Source organism: Dryobates pubescens, chromosome 30, assembly GCF_014839835.1.
Source record: "Dryobates pubescens isolate bDryPub1 chromosome 30, bDryPub1.pri, whole genome shotgun sequence".
NCBI lineage: Eukaryota > Metazoa > Chordata > Aves > Piciformes > Picidae > Dryobates > Dryobates pubescens.
The window spans coordinates 9253001-9278021 of NC_071641.1; the positions used below are offsets into that span (position 1 = coordinate 9253001).

The 25021-nt window shown below is 61.2% G+C and overlaps 1 protein-coding gene across 2 annotated transcripts in view; it reads right to left on the minus strand.

Annotated features, from left to right (window-relative positions):
• PRKG1 (protein kinase cGMP-dependent 1) overlaps window positions 1-25021 on the minus strand; it is a 287512-nt gene that overhangs the window by 167225 nt on the left and 95266 nt on the right. For both annotated transcript variants that reach the window (XM_054174681.1, XM_054174680.1), the window contains exon 2: window positions 21491-21657. In XM_054174681.1, coding sequence (XP_054030656.1) covers window positions 21491-21657 — 167 coding nt within the window. The remainder of the gene's footprint in view (window positions 1-21490; window positions 21658-25021) is intronic.

The following is a 25021-nucleotide window of genomic DNA, read 5'->3' on the forward strand; positions in this document are numbered from 1 at the left end:
TGCCTTTTCCTGCCCCTAAATACAATTCACAGGAAGACATCAGGAGGCTCAGGAATGCCACAGAAAGTCCAAGAGGGGTTTTGGGCACCATGGGCAGCTGCAGCTCACCTGAGGTGGGGCTGGAAGGCTGGATCAGAGCTGAAGCCCAGAATGGGAGGGCATGGACTGCAGCAAGGCCTTTGACACTGTCCCCCACAGCAAGCTCCCGGCCAAGCTGTCAGCCCCTGGCCTGGACAGCAGCTCTCTGAGCTGGGTTAGGAACTGGCTGGAGGCTGAGCCCAGAGAGTGGTGGTGAATGGTGCCACAGCCAGCTGGCAGCCAGGCACCAGTGGTGTGCCCCAGGGAGCAGTGCTGGGCCCCAGCCTCTTTAACATCTTCATTGATGATCTGGATGAGGGCATTGAGTCCATCAGCAGAAAATTGGCAGCTGACACCAAGCTGGGAGCAGATGTTGGTCAGTTAGAGGCCAGAAGGGCTCTGCAGAGGGACCTCGACCCACTGGACAGATGGGCAGAGGCCAACAGGATGGCATTCAACAAGTCCCAGTGCCAGGGGCTGCACTTTGGCCACAGCAACCCCAGGCAGAGCTACAGGCTGGGGGCAGAGTGGCTGAGAGCTGCCAAACAGAGAGGGACCTGGGGGTGCTGATTGACAGCTGCCTGAACATGAGCCAGCAGTGTGCCCAGGGGGCCAAGAAGGCCAATGGCCTCCTGGCCTGCATCAGGAACAGTGTGGCCAGCAGCAGCAGGGAGGTCATTGTGCCCCTGGACTCTGCATTGGTTAGGCCACACCTTGAGTCCTGTGTCCAGTTCTGGGCCCCTCAGTTTAAGAAGGACATTGAGAGACTTGAAGGTGTCCAGAGAAGGGCAACAAGGCTGGGGAGAGGCCTTGAGCACAGCCCTGTGAGGAGAGGCTGAGGGAGCTGGGGTTGCTTAGCCTGGAGAAGAGGAGGCTCAGGGGAGAGCATATTGCTCTCTCCAACTCCCTGCAGGGAGGTTGTAGCCAGGTGGGGGTTGGTCTCTTCTCCCAGGCAAGCAGCACCAGAACAAGAGGACACAGTCTCAAGCTGCACCAGGGGAGGTTTAGGCTGGAGGTGAGGAGAAAGTTCTTCCCAGAGAGAGTTGTTAGCCACTGGGATGTGCTGCCCAGGGAGGTGGTGGAGTCCCCATCCCTGGAGGTGTTCCAGAGGGGATTGGATGTGGCACTTGGTGCCATGGTCTAGCCATGAGGTCTGTGCAGACAGGTTGGACTCGATGATCCTTGGGGTCTCTTCCAACCTTGGTGACACTGCGACACTGTGAGACTGTGAGACTGTGACACTGTGAAGGGACCTCTCAAGCTCATCCCTACCAGGGCAGGGTCACACAAGGCAGGGCACACAGGCACACAGCCAGGAGGGCCCTGAACCTGGGCTGGTGGGAGGTGTCCCTGCCCATGGCAGGGGCTGGGAGCTGGATGCTCTTTGAGCTCCCCCCAAGCCAACCCACTCTGGGGTTCTATGGGTCTGTAAATAAACTTTTCAGCCAGGGCTCCTTCTGTAGGGCTCCATCTCCAGCCTCTCCAAACCACTTCAGTTCTCCTTTGAATGAGCAATCACAGGACTGTTAAAAGCCCCAAATCTGCCTTCCTCTGGAGGAGCCTCGAGGGTGGCAGTGCCTCAGTGCTGCTCTGCAGCTGCCTGGGCACAGATGCTGTGAACACTTCTAACCCAAAGTGAATTCCCTCAGCTGCCTGCTTCTAAAAGTAAAACACAGCACTTGGGTTTGTTTTCCACTCAGCATTGCAGCCACAGAACTGTTTGGGTTGAGAGAGGCCTCCAAGCTCCTCCAGTCCAGCACCAACCCAACCCCACCATGGCCACCCAGCCATGGCCCCAGTGCCATGGTCACAGCTTGCTGCAGCACCTCCAGGCATGGGGACTCCACCACCTCCCTGGGCAGCCTCTGCCAGGCCCTGACCACTCTGGCACCAAACAAATTGTTCCTCAGCTCCAACCTAAGCCTCCCCTGGCACAATTCCAGGCCATTGCCTCTCCTCCTGTCCCTCGTTCCTGGGGAGCAGAGCCCAGCCCCCAGCTGGCTGCAGCCTCCTCTCAGCAGCTGCAGAGAGCAAGGAGGTCTCCCTCAGCCTCCTCTGCTCCACACTCCACACCCCCAGCTCCCTCAGCTGCTCCTCCCCAGCCCTCTGCTCCAGACCCTTCCCCAGCTCTCTTGCCCTTCTCTGGCCCTGCTCCAGCCCTCAAGCTCCTTCTGGCAGGGAGGGCCCAGAGCTGAAGCCAGCACTCAAGCTGTGGCCTCCCCAGTGCCCAGCCCAGGGCACAAGCCCTGCCCTGCTCCTGCTGCCCACACCATTGCTGCTGCAGGCCAGGCTGCTGCTGCCCTTCTTGCCCCCCTGGCCACTGCTGGCTCCTCTCCAGCTGCTGCCACCCAGCACCCCCAGGGCCTTTCCTGCTGGCCACTTCCCAGCCCCTCTGCCCCCAGCCTGCAGCCTTCCTGGGGTTGCTGTGCCCCAGGTGCCTCTTGCCAAGGCAGTGTTGCCCTGCTCTGATCCTGACTCTTGCTCCTTCACCCTGCTCAGTCTGTACTCACTTGCATGGTTTTGTTCTTTCGTATGATCACACAACCCCAGCCTGATTTGGCGGGGGGGGAGCTTTAAAGCTCACCCAGTGCAGCCCCCTGCAGCCATCCCCAAGCAGAGCAGGCTGCTCCCAGCCCCAACCAACCTGAGCTGCACTGCTGCCAGCCATGGGGCAGCTCCCAGCTCTCTGGGCAGCCTGGGCCAGGCTCTCCCCACCCTCAGCACCAACCATTTCTCCTTCTCTCCACTCTCAAGCTCCCTCTTGCAGCCCAAACCATCCCCCCTTGGCCTGGCCCAAGAGGCCCTGCTCAGAAGTCTGTCCCCAGCTTTCTGCTGGGCCCTTGGAGCCCTGCAAGGCCAGCAGGAGGTCTGCCTGGAGCCTTCTCCCCTGCAGGCTGCCCAAGGCCAACTCTCCCAGCCTGGCCTCCCAGCAGAGGGCTTCCAGCCCTGCCAGCACTGCTGTGGTCTCTGCTTCCCAGCACAGCTCCAGGAGCTGGCCAGTGGTGGGGCTGCTCTTGCTGAGGTTGTTCTGTACATTGAGAGAGTTGCAGCCTGCCTGGAAATGCAAATTATTCAGAGCAGCTTAGCAACAACAGCTGAGGGGAAGGGGGGAAGCTGCTGCAGCAATGCAGCTGGAGGGGTGGCAAAAATCAGACAGACTTCATGGAGCTGGAAGGCAGCTCCATGGGCACCTTGGCCAAGCTTCAGTGGCTCCAGGCATGGAGCCTCCAGCACCTCCCTGGGCAGCCTGTGCCAGTGTCTCCCCAGCCTCCCTGTGCAGAGCTTCCTCCTGATGGCCAACCTGGCTCTGCCCTGCTCCACTTCCAAACCATTGCCCCTGGTCCCATCCCCACAGCCCTTCCTGAACAGTCCCTCCCCAGCCTGCCTGGGGGTGCCCTGCAGGTATTGAACTGCAGCTCTGAGGTCTCCCTGGGCAGCCTGCTGCAGTGTTCCAGCAGCCTCCTGGGGCACAACTTGTTCCTCACATCCAATCTCAACCTGCTCTGCTCTCATCTCAAACCATTGCCCCTGCAGGCCTTTGGGAACAGTCTCTCTGCAGCCTTCTTGTAGCCCCTTCAGGCACTGTAAGGCTGCTCTGAGGTCTGCCTGGAGCCTTCTCTTCTCCAGGCTGAACAGCCCCAGCTCTCCCAGCCTGTCTCCACAGCAGAGGTTCTCCAACCCTCTGATCATTTTCGTGGCCTCCTCTGGACCCTCTCCATCAGGTCCAGGTCCCTGCTGTGCTGAGGGCCCCACAGCTGGCCCCAGCCCTGCAGGTGAGGTCTCCCCAGGGCAGAGCAGAGGGGCAGGATCCCTCTCTCCAGCTCTGGCCACACTGCTTTGGATGCAGCCCAGGCTGCCCTTGGCCTTCTGTGCTGCCAGTGCCCATTGCTGCCTCCTGCCCAGCTCCTCCCCCCCAGCACCCCCAAGGCCTTCTCTGCAGGGCTGCTCTCAGTCTCATCCCCCCCAGCCTGGATTGATTCTGATGGCAGCCCAGAGCTAGGTGCAGGACCTTGCCCTTGGCCTTGCTGCACCTCCTGAGGCTCTCCTCAGGCACCTCTGCAGCCTGGCCAGGTCCCTCTGGCTGGCTCCCAGCCTTCATTCCCATCAGCCACAGCACTCAGCTGGGTGCCAGCTGCACAGCTGCTGGGGGGGGGGGGTCTCACCCTCCCTGCCTGTGTCAGTGAGGAGGGTATTGAGCAGCACTGCTCCCAGCACAGACCCCTGGGGCACATCTCTTGTCACCTGCCTCCATCTGGCCAGGGAGCTGTTGAAAACCTGCTGAAAGATCTGGCTGCCAACCCAGCAGCAGCCCCCCCTGGCTGCTCTCCAGCTGGAAGATGGCTTTTCACCCTGCTAAGCCCCACTGGGCAAGGGCAGGGAAGCTGGCTAGGACTGGCAAGAGCCAAGAGCTGGTCCCTTGCCATGTGGTGCATCCTCAGGGCCCTTTCCTGCCTCTCCAGCTGGCTGCAAGACAAGAGCAGTTCAGCACATGTGGTGTTTCCCAGGCTTTGGGTACAGAGGAAGAGGAGAGCTGCCAGGAAGGGCTGAGGCAGGGAGGCCTTGCTGAGGGCTGGGAAGCAGGGCTGCAGCTGGGTAACGAGGCTGCAAAGATCCCAGAAGGGGCTGGGTGGGAAGGGAGCTCAAAGAGCATCCAGCCCCAAGCCCCTGCCATGGGCAGGGACACCTCCCACCAGCCCAGGCTGCCCAGGGCCTCATCCAGCCTGGCCTGCAACACCTCCAGGCAGGAGGCAGCCACAGCCTCCCTGGGCAGCCTGTGCCAGGCTCTCCCCACCCTCACTCTCAACAGTTTCCTCCTCCTCTCCACTCTCAATCTCTCCTCTTCCAGCTCAAAGCCATTGTCCCTGGGCCTGGCACTCCCAGCCCTTCTCCACAGTCCCTCCCCAGCTCTCCTGGAGCCCTTCAGGTCCTGCAAGGCTGCTCTGAGGTCTGCCTGGAGCCTTCTCTTCTCCAGGCTGCACAGCCCCAACTCTCCCAGCCTGGCCCCACAGGGGAGCTTCTGCAGCCTCTGCTCATCTTGGTGGCCTCCTCTGGAGCCTCTCCAGCAGCTCCAGGTCCTTCTTGTGCTGGGGGCCCCAGAGCTGGAGGCAGTGCTGCAGGTGGGCTCTGAGCAGAGCAGAGCAGAGGGGCAGAATCCCCTCCCTGTGCTGCTGCTCTCCCTGCTCTGGCTGCAGCTCAGCACTCAGCTGGCTCTGGGCTGCCAGGGCCCACTGCTGGCTCCTGGGGACTTTGGCACCCCCTGACACCCCCAAAGATCCAATTCTGCTCATCCAGAAAGAGAGGAAAGTGTCCCTGTGCCTCTGCCCCCATAGCAGAGCTGCCTCTGCTCAGGGCTGGGACTCCCAGCCCAGGCTCTGCTCCCTCAGGCACTCTCTGCAGCTCAGGGCAGCTTGGCACAGCCAGGGGCTGCTGAGAGCCAGGGCAGAGCTGCCTCTGCTCAGGGCTGGGACTCCCAGCCCAGGCTCTGCTCCCTCAGGCACTCTCTGCAGCTCAGGGCAGCTTGGCACAGCCAGGGGCTGCTGCTGGCAGGCACAAGCTGATGGCACAGCCACTGCCAGGGGCTGGGCTGCACACCAAGGGCTCTGCCACAGCTTGGGCCCCAGCCTGGGGGGCAGGAGGGCAGAGGTGGCAGCTGTGGGGAGGAGCAGACAGCACAGGGGACCCTCAAGTGCCCCCCAAGGGCTTGCAGCCCACGGAGGGCCTCTTCAGGAGCCAGCTGAGAGATGCCCAGGGCCAAGCCTCTTCTTCCCTGGCTATTGGAGAAGGGTCTGGAGCACAGCCCTGTGAGGAGAGGCTGAGGGAGCTGGGGTTGCTTAGCCTGGAGAAGAGGAGGCTCAGGGGTGACCTTCTTGCTCTCTACAACTCCCTGAAGGGAGGTTGTAGCCAGGTGGGGGTTGGTCTCTGCTCCCAGGCAGCCAGCACCAGAACAAGAGGACACAGTCTCAAGCTGTGCCAGGGGAGGTTTAGGCTGGAGGTGAGGAGAAAGTTCTTCCCAGACAGAGAGATTGGCCCTTGGGATGTGCTGCCCAGGGAGGTGGTGGAGTCCCCATCCCTGGAGGTGTTTAGGAAGAGCCTGGCTGAGGCCCCTGGTGCCATGGTTTGGTTGGTTGGATGGTGTGGGGGATAGGTTGGCCTGGATGATCTCTGAGGTCTCTTCCAAGCTGGCTGATCCTGTGATCCTGTGCTTGCTGCTTGGACTGCAGAGGTCCCTTCCAGCCCAGTGCCCTCTGTGGCTCTGGAATTCCATGGGAGACTGCAGCAGCAGTAGCTCAGTCCTGACTCCTGCAGGCAGGGCTGGGAGCCTCTCATGGCATGGAGCACATGGACAGCAGCAGGGGAAGCAGAGCACCTCCAGGCCTGCCTGGGTCACAGCCTGGGGAGATCAGCAGCATCATTTTATCACATCAGCCATCAGCTCTCACCAGGACACCTCATTAAGGTCTCCTCACAGCTATGATGTTGGACAGTTGAGTTCACAGCTGCTCCAGAGCTGTCCTGGGCAAGTGTGAGCAGGGAGCAGCAGGGGAGGAGAAGGGGAGGGCAGGCTGGGCAAGCAGTGATTGCAGGTGAACCACACTGGGGGGGCAGTAACCCCCTCCAGGAGCACCTCAGAGGGACTCTCCTCCTGGGAGTCCATCTGCTGACTTGCACAGAAGATAGCAGTGGGGCTGGAAAGAGCCCAGCAGGAGAGGCCCTGGAGGTGCTGGAGAGAAGCCAGCAGTGGCCAGGGGGGCAAGAAGGGCAGCAGCAGCCTGGCCTGCAGCAGCAATGGAGAACCCAAGCCTGCCTGTTGTGCCAGATGAATGAGGGGAGCACAGGAAAGCTGGGACCATAGAAGGGGAGCAGAAGGAAGTGTCAGGCAGAGTTAGAGCTTCCAAGGGCTATCACTGCCTTTTGGTTCACACAGATGTGGCCTGCAGACCCTGCTGCAAGCCCCTGCTCAAGGGAGCAGCTCTGCCTTCCATGGATCAAGCTGGGGCCCAGGTAGCTTTGGATGCCAGAACACAACCACCACAGAGAGAGGCTGCTCTGAACTGAACTCCTCTCAGGTGTCAGAGCTGGAGCTGCTCTGCTCTGGGGACAGCCTGAGAGAGTTGGGGCTGTGCAGGCTGGAGAGGAGAAGGCTCCCAGGAGAGCTTCTGGTGGCCTGCCAGGAGCTGCAGGGGGCTGCAAGCAAGCTGGGGAGGGACTTGGGAGGGGGTGAGGGAGGGATAGGACTGGAGGGGATGAAGCAAAAGCAGAAGTGGGGAGCTTGAGATTGGCTGTGAGGAAGAAGTTGTTCCCCAGGAGGGTGGTGAGAGCCTGGCCCAGGCTGCCCAGGGAGGTGGTGGAAGCCTCCTGCCTGGAGGTGTTTGCAGCCAGGCTGGAGGTGGCTGTGAGCAACCTGCTGGAGTGTGAGGTGTCCCTGCCCATGGCAGGGGGTTGGCACTGGCTGAGCCTTGGGGTCCCTTCCAGCCCTGCCAGCCCTGGGAGTCTGTGAAACCAAGCCCATTGCTGGCAGAGGGAAAACATCCACCTGGCAAGGGGCAAAGCAGGCCAGGAAGCTGCTGGGGCATCTCCAAAAGCAAAGCCAGCTGAAGATGCTGAGGTGCTGCCATGCCCTGGTGCTGCCATGGACCTGCTCAGCCAGCAGAGCCTGGGAGGTGAATTCTGCTCTGGGCAAGGTCAGCTCTGCAGGGGCCAGCTCAGTGGGGCTGTGGAAAGGGCTGGAGCTTCACAGGAGGGCTAAGAAGGCCCTGCAGAGAGCTGACAAAGGGCAGCAAGCAGAGGCTGCTGATGAAAAGCAGAACCCAGGCTTCCTCTCTGTCCATTCATCATGCCTCAGGTCCAGCTGTTCCCTGCAGACATTACCAAGAACACCTCCTCCCCCTCTTCCTCCTCCTCTGCTTATCTGCTCCCAGCCAGGAACAAGCACATTCCTTGGGTCAAACAAAACCTGCCAGGGGCTGAGCTCAGGCCAAATCCCAGGAGACCAGCACTGCCAGGAGATCTCTGCACACAGCTGCTGGGCCAGGGCATGCTGACCACTGGGCTCTGGGGAGAGCTGATCCTCAAGTGCCTGTGAAGCATCTGCTGCATGCAGCAGCACAGGGCTCTAGGGATGCCTGGGAACCTGGCAGCTTCAGGGGCAAAAACCAGGGAACCACAGGATGGGAGGGGTTGGGAGGGGACCTCCAGGGATCATGGGGTCCAAGCCCCCTGCCAGAGCAGGGCACCCAGGGCAGTCTGCACAGGAAAGCATCCAGGGGGGGTTGGAAGCTCTCCACACCAGGAGACTCCACAACCTCTCTGGGCAGCCTGCTCCAGGCCTCCAGCAGCCTCACACCAAACAACTTTCTCCTCCTCCTGCTGAGCTGAAACCTTCTCTGTTCCAGTTTGCATCCATTGCTCCTTGGCTCACCCAAAAGAGCTTGGCCCCCTCCCCTTGCCCCTGAAGTTGCCCCAGGAGAGGTTTAGGTTGGACATCAGAAGAAACTTCTTCCCTGGAAGGGTTCTCAAGCCCTGGCCCAGGCTGAATCCCCAGCCCTGGAGGTGTTTCCCAGCTGTGGTGCTGAGGGCCATGGCTTAGCCCCAGCCTGGGCAGAGCCAGAGCCTGGTTGGAGTGGATGCTCTGGAAGGGCTTTCCCAAGCCCAGGGGTCCTGTGAGGCTCCCCTCAGAGCAGCTGGAGCAGCAGCAGGGGCCCTGAGCTGGCCTGGTTTGACTCATTTCATTCGTGGCTCAGCTTCCCAAGCCAACCCTGGAGCCTGGCAAAAGGCAACCCTTGGCCTCCCAGGTTCCTCTCAGGATGCTCTGGGTACCTCACACTGGCTCCTTCTCTCTCTCCACCCCTGGGCTCAGTGACAGAGCCCTGTGTGTCAATGAGCAGGGCACAAAGGCCTCAGCCCAGCAGCTTTCATCCCTGCTGTCAGGATGAAAAGTGCTTTTCTTTGCCCTGGCAGCTGTGGGAGTTGCACACCAGAGGGGAGCCCTGGAATGCTGGGGGAGAAGCAGGCATTCCTGCCTCCCCTTCCAGCTGCTGCTCAGCCACTGAAGGAGGCTCTCTCTAAACCACTTCAGCTGAACCCTTCAGCACAAAGCAGCCTCTGCAGAGCTGCTGAGGAGCAGGGAAGGAGAGAGCAGCTCACCATGCTCTTCTTTCAGGTGGGCAAAGGACAAGCATTCCTGTGGGTTTCTGCACAGTGGGAAACCTTCTGCAGGGCTTCAGCCTCTGCACTTCTCTCCCTGACGAGGTGAAGAGCCAGGGAGCTTCTCCTCCCCCTCTGCTCTGCCCTGCTGAGGCCCCAGCTGCAATCTTGCAGCCAGCTCTGGGCTCCCCAGCTCAGGAGGGACAGGGATCTGCTGGGGAGAGGCCAAGGGAGGGCTGCAAGGATGCTGAAGGGCCTGGAGCACTGCTGCTGAGCAGAGGCTGAGAGCCCTGGGGCTGCTGAGTGTGGAGAGGAGAAGGCTGAGAGGGATCTGAGCAATGTCTCTCAAGAGCTGAGGGCTGGGGGTCAGGCAGGAAGGGCCAGGGCCAGGCTCTGCTCACTGTGCCCTGCCATAGGCCAAGGGGCAAGGGATGGAAAGTGCAGGCCAGGAGGTTGCAGCTCAGCATGAGGAGGAACTTCTTGCCTGGGAGGCTCCCAGAGGCCTGGAGCAGGCTGCCCAGAGAGGTTGTGGAGCCTCCTTCTGTGGAGCCTTTGCAGCCCTGTCTGGATGTGTTCCTGTGTGCCCTCTGTCTGGAGCAGAGGGCTGGGGAGGAGCAGCTGAGGGAGCTGGGGGTGTGGAGTGTGGAGCACAGGAGGCTGAGGGAGACCTCCTTGCTCTCTGCAGCTGCTGAAAGGAGGCTGCAGCCAGCTGGGGGCTGGGCTCTGCTCCCCAGGAACAAGGGACAGGAGGAGAGGAACTGGCCTGAGATTGTGCCAGGGGAGGCTTAGGTTGGAGCTGAGGAACAACTTCTTTGGTGCCAGAGTGGTCAGGGAGTGGCAGAGGCTGCCCAGGGAGGTGGTGGAGTCCCCATGCCTGGAGGTGTTGCAGCAAGCTGTGGCCATGGCATTGGGGCCATGGTTGGGTGGCCATGGTGGGGTTGGGTTGGTGCTGGCCTGGAGGAGCTTGGAGGCCTCTTCCAAGCCAGGCAATTCCCTGAGTCTGGGGTTCTGTCAAGGTGAGGAAAAAGAAGCAAACAGCAGCTGAAAGTGCAGAGGAGGAAGAGCTGCCAGAGCAGCCCCTGTGGAAGGCTCTGAGACAGGAAGGATCTCCAGGGGGTGGTGATTTGTTGGCAGGCTCTGCACAACCCCTCCTGGCCAGAAAGGGCTAAGTGATTCCTTCCTCCACACTGCTCCACATGGACCCTGTGGGCACTCAGTAAATGCTCTGCAGTCTCCAGAGCCATCCAACAGCTTTGAGCTGCTCATTCTTGATGCTTGCTTGGGAACTCAGATCCAAACCCCTGGAGAAGAGGTCTGCAGACTCAGGTGGAGCCCAAAGCACTCCACCTGACAGGCAGGAGAAGGCTGAGAAGCAGAGTGGCCTGGATTGTGTTAGACAAGCCCTGGCTGCCAGGGATGCAGCTCCTGCTGCCTTCCTGAGGGTCCCTGAGGCATGCAGCAGGGTGGGAATATAGCAGAGCACACAGCTACAGCATCATGAATGTACCTCACCAAGAGCATGGAGGGAACATCTGCATCAAGGACATGGATTGAGTGCCTCCAGGGTGAGTTTGTGAGTCACCCCAAGCTGAGGTCTGGGGGACAGGATCCATCCAGAGGGACCTGGGCAAGCTGGAGAACTGGGCCAACATCATGAGGTTCAACAAGGACAAGTGCAAGGCTCTATACCTGGTCTAGGCCAACCCCCAGCACCAACCCAGGCTGGGGGTGCAGGGCTGGAGAGCAGCCCTGAGGAGAAGGCCTTGGGGGTGCTGGGGGTGCAGAGCTGGCCAGCAGCCGGCACCCAGCGCTGCCAGCCCAGCCCCAGCCTGGCCTGGGCTCAGCCCCAGCAGTGTGGGCAGCAGGGGCAGGAGGGGATTCTGCCCCTCTGCTGGGCTCTGCTCAGACCCCCAAGCAGTGCTGGGGCAGCTCTGGAGCCCTCAGCACAGCCCAGCCAGGGAGCTGCTGGAGCAGGGCCAGAGGAGGCCACAGCAGTGCTGGCAGGGCTGGAAGCCCTCTGCTGGGAGGCCAGGCTGGGAGAGTTGGCCGTGGGCAGCCTGCAGGGGAGAAGGCTCCAGGGAGACCTCAGAGCAGCCTTGCAGGACCTGAAGGGCTCCAGCAGCTGGGGACTTCTCCCCTGGAAGTCTCCCAGCCTCTGGCCCAGGCTGAATCCCCTTCCCTGGAGGCGTTTCCCAGCTGTGGGGCCGAGGGCCATGGCTGAGCCCCAGCCTGGGCAGAGCTGGAGGCTGCTTGGAGTGGATGCTCTGAAAGGGCTTTTCCCAACCCCAAATGATTGCAGGAGCTACCAAAGAGTCAGTCCAAGCATTTCAGCCTCCCCCCAGCCCCCTGAGTGACCTCTTGCACCGCTTCTGGGCAGGGCAGCAAACCCCAGAGGAGGCTTCTCCGGAGCAAGGAGAAGGTCAGCTGCTAAGCCCTGGCTGGTGCCCACCTGAGGGCTGGGGGCTGGAACCTCCCCTCCCCGGGTTCCTGCTGCTCTGCTCTTGGCCTTCCCCCTCCTGATGGGAGCCCGGGAGTGTGCCAGGCTGCAGCTGGCAGCTCCAGCCAGGGAAGGAGCAGGGAAGGGCGGGCGGGGGGCGGGAGACGGCGGCGGGCAGGGGGCGGCGGCGGGCGGGAGACGACGGCGGCGGGCGGGTGGGGGGCGGCGGGCGGGGGTGGTGGCGGGGCGGCGGGCGGGCGGGGGGCGGCGGCGGGCGGGAGACGGCGGCGGGCGGGCGGGCGGGGGGCGGCGGCGGGCGGGGGGCGGCGGGCGGGGGGTGGTGGCGGCGGGCGGCGGCGGGCGGGGGGCGCGGGGCTGAGCCTCGTCGGGCAGCGGTCAGCCCCGCGCAGCGCTCCAAGCTGGCGCCGCGGACGGAGAGCCCTCCCCCGCAGGAGCAGGCGGGGAAGGCGCTGCCTGCCTCTCCAGCGCTCGCACAGCCTCGGGGGAAAGCGCTGCCCTAAGGAGGTGTGAGGACAGAGGAGGCGTGGGACGGACCCGACACAAAGCTGGAGGCTAATTCGGGAGGCAGGAGGCGATTAACCAGCAAGAAGCACTCCGGGCTCCAGGAGCAACTTCAGCTCACAGCCGAAGGAGCTGCTGAAGCAGACTGACAGCAAGACCCTGCCTGAGCAGCCAGGCGACGCCTCTCAGCACCTCACCGTCCCCACTGCACTCTGCTACCTGCAGACTCAATGGTTCCAGGACAGAGCAGGTCACATCTGGGGGACACAGCAGCCCTCACCCTCCTCTGCACTGCCACACACACAGAACCTCACAGCCCCAGCATGGGGAGGGCTGGAAGGGACCTCTGGAGGTGATGCATCCAGCCCCTGCTCCAGCAGGGCACCCCCAGCAGCTTGCCCAGCAGCACAGTGCCCAGGGGGGGTTGGAAGCTCTCCACACCAGGACACTCCACAACCTCTCTGGGCAGCCTGCTCCAGGCCTCCAGCAGCCTCACACCAAACAACTTTCTCCTCCTGCTCAGCTCCAACCTCCTGCCTGCCACTCTGTGCCCCTTGGCCTGGCCCTGGGCACCACTCAGCAGAGCCTGGCCCCAGCCTCTTGCCCCCCACAGCTCCTTTAGCTCTTGCTGAGCATTGCTCAGCTGCCCTCTGGGGCTGCTCTCCTGCAGGCTCTCAGCCCCAGGGCTCTCAGCCTTTGCTGCTCCCAGAGCTGCTCCAGGCCCCTCAGCAGCTTTGCAGCCTGCCCTGGACTCTCTCCAGCACTTCCCTGCCTCTGGAACTGGGGAGCCCAGAACTGGAGCCAGGATTCCAGCTGTGGAGCCTTCCACCTTGGAGCCTTCTATTCTCCAGACTGCACAGCCCCAACTCCTTCAGTCTGTCCTCACAGCAGAGCAGCTCCAGCCCTCTGCTCATCCTCATGGCCCTTCTCTGGACACCTTCCAGCTCCTCCAGATCCCTCTTGTACTAGGGGCTCCAGAACTGGAGGCAGTACTCCAGGTGGGGTCTCCCCAGAGCTGAGCAGAGGGGGAGAATCCCCTCCCTTGCCCTGCTGGCCACACTTCTCTGGTTGGCTTTCTGGGCTGCAAGTGCACACTGAGAGCTCCTGGTGAGCTTCTCCTCCCCCAGCACCCCCAAGGCTCTCTCCTCAGGGCAAAAATCCTCAAGGAAGCAAAATCCTCAGGGAGCCAAAATCCTCAAAGAACCAAAATCTTCAAGGAGCCAAAATCCCCAGGGAGCCAAAATCCTCAAATAACCAAAATCATCAAGGAGCCAAAATCCTCAGGGAGCCAAAATCCTCAGGGAGCCAAAATCCTCAGGGAGCCAAAATCCTCAAAGAACCAGAATCATTATGGAGCCAAAATCCTCAAAGAACCAAAATCCTCAAGGAGCCAAAATCCCCAAGGAGCTAAAATCCTCAGGGAGCCAAAATCCTCAAGGAGCCAAAATCCTCAAGGAGCCAAAATCCCCAAGGAGCTAAAATCCTCAGGGAGCCAAAATCCTCAAGGAGCCAAAATCCTGCATCATCCAAGAGGCTCCAGCATCCCAGCTCCTCAAGGGCCACACTTGCAGCGGTCTCAGGAGCAGCAGCAGAGTCCCTGTGCACAGAGAGCAAGATGCCAAGAGCCAGCCAGGCTGCTTGCCCATGATGAGTGAGACTGCAGCCAGCAGGAGTGAAGCTGATGGCTGGGTTCCCATCCATCTTACTTAGATCAGCATTTGAATCAGCCCAGGAAAGCCTCCCCAAGGTGGGGCTCAGCCTGCTGGGAAGAGGGCTCAGGCTGAACACCCTGCCAGGAACTGCAAACCAGCTCAAGAGCTCCACAGGATGAGGTCTAGTTTCTCTGAGCCCAAAGAAAGCAGGGAGGAGATGCAGGAGAGCAACACTGCCAGGGGTTCTTTGATATTGGTGAGAAGGAAACACAAAGGTGCCCCAAGGGTTGGAGCAGCTCTGCTGTGAGCACAGGCTGAGGGGGCTGGGGGGTGTGCAGCCTGGGGAAGGGAAGGCTCCAGCGGCACCTCAGAGCTGCCTGCCTGGAAGGCTGCAGAGGGACTTTCCATGAGGGTGTCCAGGGGCAGGACATCTCATTTAAACTGCATTCTGACCCTGAAAGGTCAGACTAGGTGATCCTTGAGGTCCCCTCAACCCTGGTGTTCCATGGAAGGAGGAATGGTTTGGAGCTGAGGGAGCTTCCTGGCCTGCATCAGGAAGAGTGTGGCCAGCTGGAGCAGGGAAGGCATTCTGCCCTGTGCTCAGCACTGGTTAGGTCACACCTTGAGTCCTGTGTCCAGTTCTGGGCTCCTCAGTTCAAGAAGGACATTGAGAGACTTGAAGGTGTCCAGAGAAGGGCAACAAGGCTGGGGAGGGGTCTGGAGCACAGCCCTGTGAGGAGAGGCTGAGGGAGCTGGGGTTGCTTAGCCTGGAGAAGAGGAGGCTCAGGGGAGACCTTCTTGCTCTCTCCAACTCCCTGCAGGGAGGTTGTAGCCAGGTGGGGGTTGGTCTCTTCTCCCAGGCACCCAGCACCAGAACAAGAGGACACAGTCTCAAGCTGTGCCAGGGGAAGTTTAGGCTGGAGGTGAGGAGAAAGTTCTTCTCTGAGACGAGTTGTTAGCCATTGGAACATGCTGCCCAGGGAGGTGGTGGAGTCCCCATCCCTGGAGGTGTTCAAGAGGGGATTGGATGTGGCACTTGGTGCCATGGTCTAGCCATGAGGTCTGTGGTGCCAGGTTGGACTGGATGATCTTTGAGGTCTCTTCCAACCTTGGTGATACTGTGAGACTGTGAGAGCAGGGTCAGCCTGGAGCTGAGGGAGAAGCTCTTCAGGACCAGGGTGGGGAGACTCTGGCACAGGCTGCCCAGGGGGGCTGTGGCTGCCTCTCCCCTGGGGGTGTTCTAGGCCAGGCTGGATGAGGCCTGGAGCAGCTGAGTCTGGCTGAGAGGTGTCCCTGGGCACGGTGGGGAGGTTGGAGCAGATGAGCTCTGAGGTCCCTCCCAACCTAAGCTGTTCTCAGTACCCTCTCAGTACCACTCCTAAAGCTGGGCTTCTCCAGGAGAGTGTTGTAAAGAACAAACTTCAGAGCTGGGAGGCAGTGCAGGGTGCTCCAGTGAGAGCTGCCTGTGGAGTCTCCTGGAGACTTTCCAGCCCTGTGCTGGATTCTGCAGTCCTGCCCTGGCAGGGGGGCTGGACTGGAAGATCTCCAGAGGTCTCTTCCAAGCCCTAACATCCTCTGAGCCTGAGAGTGGTGGAACACTGGCACAGGTTGCCTCAAGATGTGGCTGAGGCCCCATCCTTGAAGACATTCAGGCTCAGCCTGGATATGCCCCTGGGCAGCCTGCTCTGTCTGGAGGTGTCCTTGGAGGCTCCCTTCCAACCTGATGCACTCTGTGATGCTGTGGCAGCTGAGAGGACAGGAATGGCAGGTCCCAGGGAGGCTCTGAGCCTGTGCTCCTCACCACAATCCATCCCACTTGATAATGTCTTCTCCCATTGCCATTACTTCATCACCACTCATTGCATTATGGCTAAAGATAGAGCAGAACCTCTCCATAATTCTGTTTGCAAGGCATTATCCACATTTACAGAGCTACCTAAATACTCTTAAATTCAGTTAGGAGACCAACTGAAGCCTGGAGGCAGAGCCAAGTGATGCCCTCACACACAGAGGGCTGCAAGCAGAAGCTGCCTAAAGGACACAAAAGTTGCCCTGGACACACTTCTGGTTGAGAAGAATCAAGGCTTCAGGAGCAGAGTTTGGACCAGCAGTCAGGAAACAGCTGGGAAAATCCAAGGGAGGGAATCAAGAACATGGAGCCAGGGCAGGGTTAGGTTGGAGCTGAGGAAAAAATCTCTCTGGTGCAAGAGTGGTCAGGGATTGGCAGAGGCTACATCCCCAGGGACCCAAACAGCAGCTCCAGGCTGGGGGCAGAGGGGCTGGGAAGTGGCCAGCAGGAAAGGCCCTGGGGGTGCTGGGTGGCAGCAGCTGGAGAGGAGCCAGCAGTGGCCAGGGGGGCAAGAAGGGCAGCAGCAGCCTGGCCTGCAGCAGCAATGGTGTGGGCAGCAGGAGCAGGGCAGGGCTTGTGCCCTGGGCTGGGCACTGGGGAGGCCACAGCTTGAGTGCTGGCTTCAGCTCTGGGCCCTCCCTGCCAGAAGGAGCTTGAGGGCTGGAGCAGGGCCAGAGAAGGGCAAGAGAGCTGGGGAAGGGTCTGGAGCAGAGGGCTGGGGAGGAGCAGCTGAGGGAGCTGGGGGTGTGGAGTGTGGAGCAGAGGAGGCTGAGGGAGACCTCCTTGCTCTCTGCAGCTGCTGAGAGGAGGCTGCAGCCAGGTGGGGGTTGGGCTCTGCTCTCCAGGAACAAGGGACAGGAGGAGAGGAACTGGCCTGGAATTGTGCCAGGGGAGGCTTAGGTTGGAGCTGAGGAACAATTTCTTTGGTGCCAGAGTGGTCAGGGCCTGGCAGAGGCTGCCCAGGGAGGTGGTGGAGTCCCCATGCCTGGAGGTGTTGCAGCAAGCTGTGGCCATGGCATTGGGGCCATGGCTGGGTGGCCATGGTGGGGTTGGGTTGGTGCTGGACTGGAGCAGCTTGGAGGCCCCTTTCAGCCCAAACAGTTCTGTGGCTGTGCATCACCACCAGACATCTCCAACACATCTGAGCCAGCCATGGTGGGAACAGCTCTGCCTGTCCACCCCCACACAGATCCTCACCAAAGAATGTGCAGAGGCTGAGCAGAAGGTAAACACAACCTGCTGCTGGCAGGGGATGAAGCAACCCTGGACACAACCCCCAGGACCTGTCCTGCAGCACAGGCTCTGTGCTGTGCCTCTGCTGGGCTGCTGCCTGGGCAGCAAGCAGGGATGAGCACTGCAAGACCTCCACAGAGTGCATCAGGCTGGAAGGGAGCCTCAGAGGGCATCTGTGCAACCCCCTGCAGGCAGCAGGCACAGCTCCAGCCAGAGCAGGCTGCCCAGGGACACAGCCAGGCTGAGCTTCAATGGCTCCAGGCATGGAGCCTCCAGCACCTCCCTGGGCAGCCTGTGCCAGTGTCTCCCCAGCTTCCCTGTGCAGAGCTTCCTCCTGATGGCCAACCTGGCTCTGCCCTGCTCCACTTCCAAACCATTGTCCCTGGTCCCATCCCCACAGCCCCTTCTGAACAGTCCCTCCCCAGCCTGCCTGGGGGTGCCCTGCAGATACTGAACTGCAGCTCTGAGGTCTCCTGGAGCCTTCTCTCTCCAGGCTGAACAGCCCCAGCTCTCCCAGCCTGGCCCCACAGGGGAGCTTCTGCAGCCTCTGCTCATCTCTGTGGCCTCCTCTGGAGCCTCTCCATCAGCTCCAGGTCTTTCTTATGCTGGGGGTCCCATATCAGGCCCCATCCCTTCAGGTGAGGTCTCCCCAGGGCAGAGCAGAGGGGCAGGATCCCTCTCTCCAGCTCTGGCCACACTGCTTTGGATGCAGCCCAGGCTGCCCTTGGCCTTCTGTGCTGCCAGTGCCCAGTGTTGGCTCCTGCCCAGCTCCTCCCCTCCTCCCAGCACCCCCAAGAACAGAACCTGCACTGCATCACTGTAGTGTCTGTCTTCAAATGCCAGGCTCTGCTGAGTGGTGCCCAGGGCCAGGCCAAGGGGCACAGAGTGGCAGGCAGGAGGTTGGATGTGAGCAGGAGGAGAAAGTTGTTTGGTGTGAGGCTGCTGGAGGCCTGGAGCAGGCTGCCCAGAGAGGTTGTGGAGTCTCCTGGGGTGGAGACTTTCCAAACCCACCTGGATGTGCTCCTGTGTGACCTTGTCTAGGTGCCCCTGCTGGAGCAGGGGGGTTGGGCTGGATGGCCCCCAGAGAGCCCTTCCAACCCCTACCACTCTGTCATTCCAGATCAAAACCACTTAAGTCCTTCCATGCCATGCTGGGGCTGGCAAGGCCTCCTTTGCTTTGGCACCCACCCCTCCTGACCTCCTCACACAAACCCCTTCCTCCATGAGCAAACTGTGGAACCCTGGAAAGCTGAAGGAATTCAACCTGGGCCTGCAGGAAGAGCTTCCCCTTAAAAGGAGAGGACTGGAAAGCTGCTCTGGGCAAGGAGGCAGCAGCACTGCACCAGCTCTGCACTCTGGAGGGCTTGGCAGCACACCATGTTTCAAGGCTTCTGCCCTGGGAATGATTTTGTTTCCCAGAGCAATTTCAGAGGTGAATCTGTGCCTGTCCATGAGCACAGGCACTGCTCTGAGACCTGCCCTGCAGCCCTCCCACAGCTGCTCACACAGACAGGGCCAAGAGACAAACCTCCATCCTGATCACTGGCTACAGGATGGGGGCAGGAGGCTGGGGCCAGGCTCTGCTGAGTGGTGCCCAGGGCCAGGCCAAGGGGCACAGAGTGGCAGGCAGGAGGTTGGATGTGAGCAGGAGGAGAAAGTTGTTTGGTGTGAGGCTGCTGGAGGCCTGGAGCAGGCTGCCCAGAGACGTTGTGGAGTCTCCTGGGGTGGAGAGCTTCCAACCCCCCCTGGGCATTGTGAACACAGCATCACAGAACCCAAGGGGTTGGAAGGGACCCCAGAGATCCCCCAGCCCAACCCCCTGCCAGGGCAGGGTCACCCAGGGCAGGGCACACAGAACACAGCCGGGGGGGTTGGAAGTGGTGCAATGTGCAGAGGTACAGGGGCTGCAGGAGTGCAGGGGCTGCAGGGGTGCAGGGGCTGCAGGGGTGCAGTGGTGCAAAGTGCACCAGTGCAGGGGCTGCAGCAATTCAGGGGGTGCAGGAGTGCAGTGGTACAACGTGCAGCGGTGCAGGGGCTGCAGCAGTGCATGGGCTGCAGCAATGCAGGGGGTGCTGGGGTGCAGTGGTGCAATGTGCAGCAGTGCAGGGGCTGCAGTGGTGCCACATGCAGCGGTGCAGGGGCTGCAGGGCTGCAGTGGTGCAATGTGCAGCAGTGCAGGGGCTGCAGCAATGCAGGGGCTGCTGGGGTGCAAGGGTGCAAGGGGTGCGGGGGCTGCAGTGGTGCAACGTGCAGGGGCTGCTGGGGTGCAAGGGTGCAAGGGGTGCAGGGGCTGCAGCAATGCAGGGGCTACCAGGGTGCAGTGGTGCAGGGGCTGCAGTGCTGCAGTGGTGCAATGTGCGGCGCTGCAGGGCCACAGTGCTGCAACGTGCAGCGGTGCAGGGGCTGCAGTGGTGCAAGGGCTGCAAGGGTGCAAGGGGTGCAGGGGCTGCAGTGCCGCAGTGGTGCAATGTGCGGCGCTGCAGGGCCACAGTGCTGCAACGTGCAGCGGTGCAGGGGCTGCTGGGGTGCAAGGGTGCAAGGGGTGCGGGGGCTGCAGTGGTGCAACGTGCAGGGGCTGCTGGGGTGCAAGGGTGCAAGGGGTGCGGGGGCTGCAGTGGTGCAACGTGCAGGGGCTGCTGGGGTGCAAGGGTGCAAGGGGTGCGGGGGCTGCAGTGGTGCAACGTGCAGGGGCTGCTGGCGTGCAGCAATGCAGGGGCTGCAGGGCCGCAGTGGTGCAACGTGACGCGCTGCAGGGGTGCAGTGGTGCAACACGCAGCGCTGCAGGGGCTGCAGTAGCACTGAGCTGCCCCCCGCCCAGGCAGGCAGCAGCAGCGAGGCTGAGAAGCCTGCGAGGGCAGAGGAGGGGCAGAGGGCAGCTGAGCAGCAGAGCGCCGCAGGGAAGCCCTGTGGGCTCCAAGCCTCGCTGCAGAGCGACATCTCCCTCGGAGCTCCCTGGCAGCCTCTCCCCAAAGCAGGCTGCTGGCCACAGCTGCACACCAGGGCTGGCCAAGCTCAGTCACTCCTCCAGAGGAAGCCACTGGATTGACAGAGCAGGGACACAGCACCAGCAGCGTGCCACCTGAAGAGCCCTGGAGAGCCCGAGACACCTGCTGCCAGCAGCTGTCATGGTGGAGAAGCAGAGCAGGCCGCTGGGGAGCCTGCCCAGGGACGTTCAGCAGAAACCTGACAGCTCCCAAGCAGTGCAGAACCTCCACCAGGCTCCTCTTCCACCCAAACCCTGCCACACCAGGCCCTGGGGCAAATCATAGATGCATAGAATGGGTTGGGTGGGAAGGGACCTCACAGAGCAGCCAGCTCCAGCCCCCTGCCCTGGGCAGGGACACCTCCCAGCAGCCCAGGCTGCTCAGGGCCTCATCCAGCCTGGCCTGCAACACCTCCAGGCAGGAGGCAGCCACAGCCTCCCTGGGCAGCCTGTGCCAGAGTCTCACTGCCAAGAATGTCTTCCTCATCTGGCCCCAGCCTCTTGCCCCCCACAGCTCCTTTAGCTCTTGCTGAGCATTGCTCAGCTCCCCTCTGATCTGGAGCTCCTCTCCAGGCTCTCAGCCCCAGGGCTCTCAGCCTTTGCCCCTCACAGGGAGAGTTACTCCCCCCTGAGACCCAGCAGATGGAGACCCTGCTCCACGAGGCAGGAGCGACAGGGAAGGGAAGGGGGCAGGAGGAATGCAGTCATCACAGCAAGATGCCCTTGGTCCCTTTGCACACAAGCACACAGCCACCCTCCATGCCAGAGGAGGACCTCATCCCTTCAGGCTGTGCTGACCACCTTTTAGCAAGCTTTCCAAGTCACAGATGCACTGCAGGTGCCCTTCAGATCCCCCTCAGCAGCACCTGCCCAAGCAGAAGTGGCCCAAATGCTGCACAGCAAGGCCTGGCAGGAGGGGTGAGAGGGGCACCCAGGAGGGAGCAACATCCCCAGCTGAGCCTCAGCTGAGGAAAAGGCCCCCAGAGGTGCACACAAAGGGATGGCTGTGAGGAGAGAACCACAGAATGGGTTGGGATGGAAGGAACCTCAAAGCTCACCCAGCTCCAGCCCCCTGCCATGGGCAGGGACACCTCCAACCAGCCCAAGCTGCTCAGGGCCTCATCCAGCCTGGCCTTGAGCACCTCCAGGCAGGAGGCAGCCCCAGCCTCCCTGGGCAGCCTAGAGCTTGTGCAGAGGACAGCAAGCCTCCATCCTCCCTACTTCTGTAGACAGCCCCAGGTGCTCCACCACCACTGATCAGCCTGGGAGGCAGAGAGCCATGACCACAGTGTTCTGCCATCCCCTCCATTTCCACCTCACCACCACCACCACCATCCTAATTCCCAGAGCAGCCAGCAGTGTTGCCTTGAAGCCAAAGAGGTTGAAACCCAAGAGCTCTCAGTGCCAGGCAAACAGCTTCCACCCTCCTCCCTTACACAGGGAGCAACACAAACCCAGCTGGAGGTTGTCCATGCCCAAGCTGCCCCACACCAGCACATTTAGACACCACCTTCACCTTCTGCCCATCAAGCAGAGTTTCCATCTGTGGATGGGTGCAGAGCAAGAAAGAAATGCCAGCTGTGGCTCCATACCTTCCATGACATACACCAGGGAACCCACATCTCCTTCCTTGATGATGCAGCTGTCCTTGCCATACTCCACAGGGTACATACAATCCACAATCTCCTGGATCTGGGACAGCTCCAGGTTCTTCATGAAGTCATTGTCAAGGATGGCCTCCTTTATTAGCTCCTTGGACCTGCAGCACACAAGGAAGAGACAAGGGTTAGCCAGGGGGCCATCAGCAGAGCTCAGCCCAGAGCTGCTGCACTTCAGCTCAGCTCCAGCCTGCCCAAAGGAGCCCTTGCAATGCAGACCCCAAATGTTCCCCCAAAAACCCCTGACCAGAAGGAAAGGCAAAACCTGACACAGAAATGGGAACTGCTTCAGGATTGCTGCAAAAGAAGCCTGAGGATGAGGCCCTGAGCAGCCTGGGCTGCTGGGAGGTGTCCCTGCCCTTGGCAGGGAGTTGGAACTGGGTGGTCTTGAAGGTCCCTTCCAACCCAACCCAGCCTAAGATTCTCTGAACCCTTGACTACTAATCAAACACCAACAGCCATCATCCCACCTGGGGAGGGTCTCCTCCCCCTCCACAGTGCTCTGCTGAGACCAACCTGCAATGGCCATTTTTGGCCTCCCCGGTTCCAGAGAGAGAGAGAAATGCTGGAGAGAGCCCTGGGGCTGAGAGCCTGCAGGAGAGCAGCCCCAGAGGGCAGCTGAGCAATGCTCAGCAAGAGCTAAAGGAGCTGTGGGGGGCAAGAGGCTGGGGCCAGGCTCTGCTGAGTGGTGCCCAGGGCCAGGCCAAGGGGCACAGAGTGGCAGGCAGGAGGTTGGATGTGAGCAGGAGGAGAAAGTTGTTTGGGGTGAGGCTGCTGGAGGCCTGGAGCAGGCTGCCCAGAGAGGTTGTGGAGTCTTCTCTGGTGACTTTCCAACCCCACCTGGATGTGCTCTGTGTGCCCTGCCCTGGGTGCCCCTGCCCTGGCAGGGTGGGGTTTGGGCTGGATGATCTGTGGAGGTCCCTTCCAACCCCTACCATGCTGTGATTTGATGCCTGAGAGGAGGCAGCACTGCTCCAGGAATGAGAGCACAGCTAATTCATTGCTTTGATGACTCCATGGAAAATTCCAAAGTTACAGCAGAGGCCACAGCAGGAGCAGGGCAGGGCTTGTGCCCTGGGCTGGGCACTGGGGAGGCCACAGCTTGAGGGCTGCCTTCAGCTCTGGGCCCTCCCTGCCAGAAGGAGCTTGAGGGCTGGAGCAGGGCCAGAGAAGGGCAAGAGAGCTGGGGAAGGGTCTGGAGCAGAGGGCTGGGGAGGAGCAGCTGAGGGAGCTGGGGGTGTGGAGTGTGGAGCAGAGGAGGCTGAGGGAGACCTCCTTGCTCTCTGCAGCTGCTGAGAGGAGGCTGCAGCCAGCTGGGGGCTGGGCTCTGCTCCCTAGGAAGAAGGGACTGGAGGGGAGGAGCTGGCCTGAAGTTACCCCAGGGCAGGTTTAGGTTGGACATCAGAAGAAACTTCTTCCCTGGAAGGGTTCTCAAGCCCTGGCCCAAGCTGAATCCCCATCCCTGGAGGTGTTTCCAGCTGTGGTGCTGAGGGCCATGGCTTAGCCCCAGCCTGGGCACAGCCAGAGCCTGGCTGGAGTGGATGCTCTGAAAGGGCTTTCCCAAGCTCAGTTGAGAGGATGAGAGGAAGCAGCCTCAAGTTGCACCAGGGGATGTTTAGGTTCATTAGGAACAATTTCTTCCCCCAAAGGGTTGACAAGGGCTGGCCCAGGCTGCCCAGGAGGTGTTGGAGTCCCCATGCCTGGCAGTGCTCAGAAGCTGTGCAGCTGTGGCTCTCAGGGCCGTGGTTAGTGGTGGATCTGGCAGTGTTTGGTGGACTCTGCTCTGGGAGCTCTTCCCAACCTTTCCTGCTTCCATGGCTCTCAGAATCAGATGTGCAGTGCTGCTCTGGCACAGGATGGGATAGGAAGTGCAGAGCTGCGAGGAGCCCCTTTGCAAAGCTGAGCTGATGAAGGTAGAGATTGCAGCCCCCAGGCTGTGCCAGGGCTTATCTGCTTCTTCAGGGAAGAAATTGTTCCAAGTCCAACCTAAACTTCCTTCAGCACAACTTCAGGCCAGCTCCTCTCCTCCTGTCCCTTGTTCCTAGGGAGCAGAGCCCAGCCCCCAGCTGGCTGCAGCCTCCTCTCAGCAGCTGCAGAGAGCAAGGAGGTCTCCCTCAGCCTCCTCTGCTCCACACTCCACACCCCCAGCTCCCTCAGCTGCTCCTCCCCAGCCCTCTGCTCCAGACCCTTCCCCAGCTCTCTTGCCCTTCTCTGGCCCTGCTCCAGCCCTCAAGCTCCTTCTGGCAGGGAGGGCCCAGAGCTGAAGGCAGCCCTCAAGCTGTGGCCTCCCCAGTGCCCAGCCCAGGGCACAAGCCCTGCCCTGCTCCTGCTGCCCACACCATTGCTGCTGCAGGCCAGGCTGCTGCTGCCCTTCTTGCCCCCCTGGCCACTGCTGGCTCCTCTCCAGCTGCTGCCACCCAGCACCCCCAGGGCCTTTCCTGCTGGCCACTTCCCAGCCCCTCTGCCCCCAGCCTGGAGCCTTCCTGGGGTTGCTGTGCCCCAGGTGCCTCTTGCCAAGGCAGTGTTGCCCTGCTCTGATCCTGACTCTTGCTCCTTCACCCTGCTCAGTCTGTACTCACTTGCATGGTTTTGTTCTTTCTTATTATCACACAACCCCAGCCTGATTTGGGTGGGGGGGAGCTTTAAAGCTCACCCAGTGCAGCCCCCTGCAGCCAGCAGGGACAGCCCCAGGCAGAGCAGGCTGCTCACAGCCCCAACCAGCCTGAGCTGCACTGCTGCCAGCCATGGGGCAGCTCCCAGCTCTCTGGGCAGCCTGGGCCAGGCTCTCCCCACCCTCAGCACCAACCATTTCTCCATTTGGCCATGGTGGGCACTTTCCAGCCCCTCTGCCCCCATAGGTCTGCAGGACCCAGCACTTGGCCTTGTTGAACCTCATCCCACTGGCCTCACCCATGGATCCAGCCTGGCCAGGTCCCCCTGCAGAGCCTCCCAGTTTGGTGTCCTCTGCAGACTCTCACTGGGGCTACCTCCATCCCCTCACCCTCTTGCCTTTCCTGCTGGGCAGTTCCCAGCCCCTCTGCCCCAGCCTGGAGCCTTCCTGGGGTTGCTGTGACCCAGCTATGGACAGGTACCAATACTTCCACAGACAGACTCGTGGTGGATGATCTTTTCCTGACTAGGAACAGACCTTGGACTTCAGCAACCAGCAAGACTCCCCTGGAGCTGTCCTGCCTGTGCTACAGCCCATGGGCACTGACCCTCGGGGTTCTGTGCAGCACAGCCTAAGCCCCTGCGTGTCCAGGGCCCCTTGGCTGTCTCAGGTGTGGGGGTTTTGGCCTGGGATTGTTTTGAGGTCACTGCAACCAAGCAGAGTCCACCCCTAGTGACCTGGCTGGGGAGCAGGAGGGGAAGCAGCCCAGGCTTCCCAAGTGCTGTCTGCAAGACAACACAGACTCAGACTGCTCCAACAGCCTTCTGCCCTGGAGAAGTTTCAGCTGGCCTCAG